The sequence below is a fragment of the Typha latifolia genome, chromosome 11 (genome assembly GCF_019914945.1).
Source record: "Typha latifolia isolate L0001 chromosome 11, TyphaL0001v2, whole genome shotgun sequence".
Classification (NCBI taxonomy): domain Eukaryota; kingdom Viridiplantae; phylum Streptophyta; class Magnoliopsida; order Poales; family Typhaceae; genus Typha; species Typha latifolia.
Genome location: NC_133096.1, coordinates 10,109,482 through 10,117,397, shown reverse-complemented (window position 1 = coordinate 10,117,397; position 7,916 = coordinate 10,109,482). Strand labels below are relative to the sequence as shown.

Below are 7,916 nucleotides of genomic sequence, written 5' to 3'. Positions count from 1 at the left end.
GTGTAAGTTTGGCTCAAACTCAATTTTCAGCAGTTTTTAGACTTCCTGTGCCGGGGTGCTTGAACGGCTCTGAGGGCGTTCGAACGCAAAGCCTTAAGAAACTTTGCATATCAAAAGCGTCCAAACAGGCTTTTAGGGTGTTCAAACACCAAGTCTAGAGAAGTTTTGCACTATGCAAGCATTCGAACGGGCTCTGAGGGCATTTGAATGCATTGTTTCAAGAGGGTTTACACTCTGCAGGCGTTCGAACGGCCCCACAGGCATTCAAACGCCCTCCAACACTCCAAATTATAGTTCTGCTGGCGTTCGAACGCTAGGCAGGATTTTCAGCTGATTTGCATGAGAGAAAAATTGTAGGAGAGAATCACTATTGTTTAGAGTGATATTAGAGTTGTAAACTCTTTCTATTTGGTAATTTGTATAGTGGATTGAAGATTGCTTTGCTCGTGGATGTAAGTATCTCTTCGAACCACATAAATCTTATCTCTCCCTCTTTTTTATTTATGGTTTGCATTTATTTGGAATTTCTTTTTGTGATTAACTTGGGTATTAGAAGATCTCTACAACTAGCACCTTGATATTAGAGTTCTTATGTTGGTATTGATATTAGCTTTGCTAATAATTGGCTTGCCCTAATTATTGCTATTCCATTTACATTTGTTTAAAGGTGAAGGGTTTTTCTTCCACTATCTTCCACTAATTGGCATTTAGCACAACAAGAAGCCCGTGCTAGCTATAATCTGAGAGTCTCACCGAGTCATAAGCAGCTCAATTATTCTCATGAAGAACGGTTTTTACCATATAGTTATTGCAATAAACAGATCACACACTGTGTACCAAACTCAAAGCATCACAACTGCAAATTCGATTAAACAAATTCAACTCGCACTTGATGGAATGAAGACGAGATTAGCTTATCTTGCGGATGGACCATATATGGTTGATTCCTTCACGAATGGCATGCCTTGGCTTTCAGTAGTTGTGCTCTTGCTCCTTTCAGCAATCTCAAGTTCCAAGCTCTCCCTCAGCTGGATCACAACTGCAGACATTTTTGGCCTCTGATCAACGTATCTCGCCGTGCACCTCATTGCTAGCTCTGTAACCTTCCAGACAGATTCAGTGTCGTACATCCCTTGCAACTTTGCATCGACAATTGCATTGATATTCCCGCCCTCAAAACTCAGTTGAACACGTTCAATAATCTGAACATCAATGTCACGTTGAAAAGGAGCTTCTCCTGTGATGATTTCCAAAAGAACAACTCCGAAGCTGTACACATCAGTCTTCTCGTTGAATTTCCAAGATTGCAAACACCTTAATAAGTATGAAAAAGCATCAAGGTTAGGTAGATACAAATAACTTCAAAAGAATCATGATAAGAATTTGGATAAATTTGTTTTTCTTTCCCTTTGTTTATCATGAGATCGTCTATCTAGCGATATTCTTGAGTGTTCACAAATCATGCATATTTATTAAGTTGCATTTGGGAGGCAATATTAATTCAAATCATTTCAGATGTTGACTAGAACCCCCTCCCTTTAAATATGAGAAGTCCCAAAAGAAACGACTTCTAAAGCATAAAGAAGGAAAGGAAGCATACATTGGATCAATGTAGCCCGGAGAGAAAGCAAGCGCTGTCATTGAAACGTGCGTTTGTTGATCACTGTGGAAGGCCTTAGAGAGCCCAAAATCAGATACCTTAGCCTCCAGATTTTGACCCAAAAGAATGTTGCTGGTCTTTACATCTCTGTGAATTATTGGCATTGGGCATCCATTGTACAGATAGTCCAGGCCTATATCAAGTCAAAGACCATCTAATGAGAAGGAAAAACTGAGGATTATTTAATTTAACACCTGAGAGAAAGTGGACAAGAAAGATGCATTATATGGCCCCAAAACCTTGTGCAGCATCAATTACTATTTGCAGGCGCTCTACCCAACTCAAGGTCCTAGCAATGCCAGCTTTTCCTTTTAAGATCATAAAAAAGAAAATCCATTAATAATGCTTGCTATGTGAATGCAGAAACTTTTATGCATAGTATGCTCATCAGAACTTGCAATGGACATCCAACAATTAATACATTTCAAGCAATGGTACTATCTGATATCTTATGTGTTTCCTGTGCAACAGGCGAACTCTCTTTCTATTCATGCTGCAACAAGAAAGGTTAAATTCACAGTTCATCAGATTCTGTTTTCTAATTTAGCCAACAAAATGTACTCAAGTAGGGAAATGTAAACTTTATAAGTTTCTAATATTGTCAGTCCATTTAATCTTCATAGCAGCCTAAATTTCAGTAATAATAAAAATGAATTATGCTTGACAGATGATATCATTATGCTAGAAAGAATTTACCTCTACTTTTTAACAGCACACATGATATGCAATGTATGCTGTGGTTCCATCATTGATGGAGATCCTGATACCCAAAATTGTTTAGAAGGGAAAATCAAGCCATATCAATCTAAGAATTGAAACAAAACAAAAGAAAGATAAGAGATACTTAAAGCCTAGCAATTTATATCTGAACTTCCATTTTAAGAAACAATTCCTTCAGCCAACTAATTAAACAGAAAAATCTCATGGTGCAGTGAAGTCTTCTAAATGAATTTGATGTTCGGCATTATGTAAAGTTAGCAAGGGGAAGAAAAACTAGAGAAGAGGGCTACTGCATAAGAGTGAGATGCGATAAGATTTGTTTTTCCTTTTCTTTTGATTTTCAAGTTTCTTTGCATATACTTATCAATTTATGTGCTGTTAATACATATGTATCCCATATGTGCCGGCAAAATGCTTCCACATTTTAGAAGATTGACTATCAGAAAAAAAGGAAAAACAATGAAAAGTTGATGTTGGCTAGATCTGTGTTATCATTTTCTACAAATGAGGAGAAAAAATGATGCACCCATATGGAGAAATAGCCAACGAGCAAATTTACCCACTAAACATACATAATTAGCTTTAAGTTTGATATGTGCTATATGGTGGATTTAGATAGAGGTTAACTAACTCGTTCACCAACCTCTCAAATGATCTTCAAGACTACCAAGAGGCATATACTCATAAATGACTGCCATTTGACCTCTATCCATGCAGTAGCCAACCAAAGAAACCAGGTTCTTGTGACGAACCCTCGACAAATTCTCAACCTACAGAAAATGCTTCAAAATAATATCAAAGGAAGATCTACAAAAAGATATCCTAATGAGTCAACTGAAACATTATATTCTGATCAAAGAAATTATAAAAAATTCGAACTCACATTAAGGTAGGCCCAAGAAGCTGGAGACAAGAGAAGACAAGGACAATTTAATTTTCTTCTAGAAATAATCAAGAAAGTAGTTGATTTCTTTTGTGATTATAAGCAACCCACTTGTGTCACACAATCACAACAATCCCTGATAATTGAATTCTAAGTTGAAGTTTAATAGGTCCTAGTAGAAGTAAAAGTAGATTTTTGTGAGAGCATGCTAGGATTTTCTAAAAGGACTATCAGAGGGCTGAAAATTATAATAGCCAATGGACCGATTAATGAAAAAAGAAAAAAACTTCTTTGGCCCGGTTGGATATGTTTATTCTCTCTCTAATTTCTTCGTCCCCAGAATCTTATTCCCTCTTCTTCTTCTACTTCTCTACTCTCTATGCTGAACAACTGCACCATAGGAGATCACATCATTTGTTTTACGTCACTCTCAAGCCAGATACAAAATGAGTTACCTCTGCCAAAAACAGATTAGGTGCTTGTTCTGACGATAGAGAGCACATCTTGACAGCAACTTCGGTGCCATCTTCTAAGGAACCATGAAAAACAGTCCCAAATCCTCCTTTTCCAAGGGTACGTGAAAATTTCTTAGTCATGTTCTCCAATTCTGTATACATGAATTGGTGACTCTCCAGTGGAAGCTGACCGTCTTTATGATCCACACTGGAATGGAAATTCACGTACTGCAGCAGATCACCTCCACTCTCTATATTGAATTGTCTGCTCTTAGATGGTGGCTGAATCACTTCATGATTGACAACTGGAATAATAGATAGTATATAACATACAGGTCATAAGTATGAATTTTCTTCTGGTACTTAAGTAAAAAGAAGCAGTAATGTAAAAGCAATGATTGTTGTTGGAAATACCTTGGGTCTTTCTTCTAAATCTCCACACAATTAATATCACCCCTACTACCAACAGAATGGCAGGAACAACTGAAAGAACTATAATTATAGGTGTAGTTATCTTCTTCTTTCTAGCAGTAGTAGGGTTGCCATCGGGAGTTTTACATGTGTCAGTATTGTTGTCAAATCTAGCATCAGAAAAAAAGTTTATGAAATATTAGCAGTATTTTGAGCCCAAGAAGAATAATAGAACTTTTAGAGTTCTCCAGGAATTATCTTTTAATGTACTTCAACTCACGTTACAGCTTACAAGTTCAGCAAAACAGAAAGAAATACCAGTCTTATTGCTTACAGAACCATTTGTTGCAGCATGTAAAAAGACCTTGTGTCTCGTTACGACAAAGTTGAATCCATTTTATGTGCCTAATGTGCATGAAACACACCTACCTCAACCATTCTCAAAACTAATTCCTTTCTTTGAATTTACAGTAGAAACGAATTGCAAGAATGATTAAACATCAAACTACTGTAGCTGCCTAAAAATTTGAAATTCCAAACAAGAAAAAAAGTTAACGTTTCATTTTTAAGTTTCAACTATTTCTGCAATTGTAACGATAGTTTGGGTTAACTAATTTTAGCCCCCTGACCAAAATATTCAATTTTTTTGGAGAAAAGTGTCGAATATAGTCAATTAGATCTTAAACAAAATGAAGGATATACTTAAGACATATTCAGAAGATGCTTAATTGGATACAACCCCTGCAAAGCTGTGTGTTGTTTGTTCCCAAAAGTAGTTGAACCACAACAAGCTTTTTTTGCTACTATAATTGGTAGGGTAGTGGAAGGATTTGGTTAGAAACAAACCTCAATATAAGTGAACCATATTTTGTTTTTTCAATGAGGGTGGCAGGGACTTCTGTGATGCAGTTTCCAGTCAGATTTCTGTAAAAAAAAAAAACAGATTGCATCAAGGACATCAAAATATTCATTGTACAACGGTATATATGATAACACTTACAGGACCTTGAGGGTTGATATAGTTGCCAGAGAATCAGGTATTTTTCCATCTAAATTGTTGTAAGACAAATCCCTAAAAGTAAAATAGCAAAACAGGATGTGACTAGATGTTCCTTGTTCTTCTATAACACAATTCTGCTGAATTTTGCCACGTTTTCCTACTTACAGGATCTGGATTTCTGTGAGCCTTGAAAAGAAATTGGATACCTGACCAACCAACCCAGTGGAGGATAAGTTTCTGCAGCAAAGTTGAATCTATTAAGATATCCCTTTCATCATTAATTTCTCCTAAGAAAATTTGCATAAGTTGTCTTTCATGGATACTCACATAGCTGTAACCCTGAAATTATCATTAGTACGTATGCCACAGGTGACGCCATCCCAAGCATACTTTCCTGGTAAACATGGATCACCCCTCCAATTTTTCTTCAATTTATACGCTTCCTTGATTGCAAACATGGCCTCAACTGTGCCGCAAAAATAAATTAGACTTGAGATATAACATTGAAATATCATTGTAGGATAACAAACATGCAAAAATTTGTCAAGACATCTTTTTGTTAAATATTATATATACATTGTTGATTTGTTATCTTAACGACTTAAGCATTAGAGTAGCCTGTCAGTCCACGTGGTATCAAAGCCTGGTTTTCTATAGACCTTGCATTTGTCACATGAGGTATATAGGAACCACCACATAAGAGGACGTATTAAATGTATGATATATATTATTATTTTGTTGCCTAACAACTTAATCTTTTAAAACACTTATTGAATTCATATATATGAATAGATATTAGACTGTATCAAGAGGAAGTTTAGAAACTACTTAATTAGAAACTTCCTTCCTCTTGGTTGATGTGCATCCATGGCTTCAGAGTCCAACTGCAGCAATTCGAGAGGACGTAAACCCAAAATTGGTTTCATAATAAATTTAGGGTACTTTCGAGATAACAAAATGTTATATCGATGCCATATAGATTTTTACTAAATCCGACTTCAAACACTTCAATTTTTTTTTTCCATAATAATTGAAGTTCAAGGAAATGCAGTGATATCAATTGAGAAACGAGAATTTAACAATTCCCAACTGCGGACATGTGGAAAATAGAATTGGAGTTCACTTGAAAGCTAAAACTAAAAAATAAAAATAAAAATATTTTTGAGTTCGTCGCTTTTTCTATGTCCCATCATGCATGCAGGATAATTAGAAGCAGAAAAGCAAATTCAAAGGGGCTTCAAGAAGTAACGTACCATCCCCCACGTTAGTCGCATCGGAACTTATTGTTTCCATAGAATAGATCTCGAAGGCATTGAGGATGGGAGGACGAGTAGCTCTCCTGCTCGCATTTAAACTGAATGCAAACCCAACATTTGGTATGGCAACTGCCGAGCCCTCCAGGTAGGTTGGAGTATAGTCTGTTGACACCGATTGCCGATCGAGGTAGACGTCGAAAGCCCTGACGTCGTTTTCCGGGAGGAGTTCGAGCTCAGAGAAATGAAGTACCGCATAGTAGGATGACTCGGAGTTGGAATCCCAGTAGAATCCTATGCCGTCATTGACGCCAGCAGACACGGAGGCGGTCTGGAGAACGGCGGAAGGGACCTCGTACTCGTCCTCAGTTTTGTTGTGCTCGACTGCCTTGTCGGTGGTTAACACGTCGAGGGTAATGTCCATAGGCTCCCAGATGCGGTCATACGGGTCGTCGGGATATCTGTAAATTAAGTCAAATGCGTTAATCGTATTATTAAGGAAGGACAGACAAAGACAAAGACAAAGACAAAGACAAAGATATGTTGAATGCTCTCACCGAATTATCTTATTACCACTTGCTCCCAAGTTGCGTCGCATGGATAATAGGATATTACTCGATAAAAAGATAAAAGGGGGAAGGGAAATAGAGGAGGGATAGAGTGTGTTCTTGAATGGCCTCATCTCCAACAAAGATATGAAAGGAGTCGAAGATGAGTTGGTTCTTATCAGACAAACTGACAACCGTCGGTTGGCTGAGATGCTTGTTATAGCTTCGTACGTGAAAGGGGTGGATGGATCGGAGATATTCACCGTCTTCCAAAGATCGATCCCTAAATGGAGATCGAATAGGAGTGGCCTATTCTCTTGCACACTATTATTTCCATCGTAGTTTCCATACATGAAGCTTGCTCTTACAAGATACTTAGTATCATTGATTACTTGATTTAAAGTGTAACAATGCCGATCTCCGTCGGGAAAGCTTCTCACAGTGGAATACTGATTGGGAAGCGAGACGTTCAAATAATTCGACGAAACATTGTAGTTTATTCCAGTGTCTATAAATTGATCATCAATGGTATAGGGTATTCCTGTAGTTCTGTCTGTAGAATCACTGGTGGCGCCACAGTCTATGCTAATAAAACCTGCATAAAACTCCAAAGAGTAAGGTAAAAGAAGAATCCTCATTTTGTAATGAGACCCACATTGAAGCAATAATCCTAAAAAGTTTAAAAGAAAAACCAAAATTAAAGAAAACTATGTAAGGCTCTAATGTGAAGTATTTAAAAATAATCTCTTAGAATCCGATCTAAACTTGACGATCTCTTCGCATTGCAGAATCTCATAAATTGTATCAATGAGGACTAGTACAAGCTTTAGGCTGAAGATATAATGTAAATAAAGTACCCTCAGTAGTAGGAGACTGGCCATGAACTTGAACTGCTGCAATCAAGACAGCAAGGAGAAGAGATCTGCACCATAACAGTACCATCTTCTTCTCTGATCTCAGATGCCCCATTGCAACGGCCAATTGTG

At 37.3% G+C, this 7,916-nt stretch overlaps 1 protein-coding gene across 1 annotated transcript; it reads right to left on the bottom strand.

Annotated features, from left to right (window-relative positions):
* Window positions 1-741: 741 nt before the first annotated feature.
* LOC140798082 (putative leucine-rich repeat receptor-like serine/threonine-protein kinase At2g19230) lies at window positions 742-7,915 on the bottom strand. Its single transcript, XM_073151810.1, has 13 exons — window positions 7,788-7,915; window positions 6,940-7,525; window positions 6,383-6,843; window positions 5,457-5,595; window positions 5,295-5,366; window positions 5,130-5,201; window positions 4,976-5,053; window positions 4,133-4,299; window positions 3,719-4,023; window positions 3,024-3,150; window positions 1,900-1,968; window positions 1,601-1,793; window positions 742-1,314 (listed from the first exon to the last, which is right to left on the bottom strand). The coding sequence occupies exons 1-13, from the start codon at window positions 7,897-7,899 to the stop codon at window positions 915-917; spliced, it is 2,781 nt and encodes a 926-aa protein (XP_073007911.1). The 5' UTR covers window positions 7,900-7,915; the 3' UTR covers window positions 742-914.
* Between the last annotated feature and the right edge of the window lies 1 nt (window position 7,916).

Excerpts from the sequence above, each read along its gene's own strand:
- LOC140798082 (XM_073151810.1), bottom strand. The coding sequence starts at position 7,899 with ATGGGGCATCTGAGATCAGAGAAGAAGATGGTACTGTTATGGTGCAGA. Across the intron at positions 1,969-3,023 it reads TCTTGAAGATCATTTGAGAG|GAAAAGCTGGCATTGCTAGG; the intron begins GTTGGTGAACGA and ends TGATCTTAAAAG. Across the intron at positions 1,794-1,899 it reads AGTAATTGATGCTGCACAAG|GCCTGGACTATCTGTACAAT; the intron begins GTTTTGGGGCCA and ends GACTTGATATAG.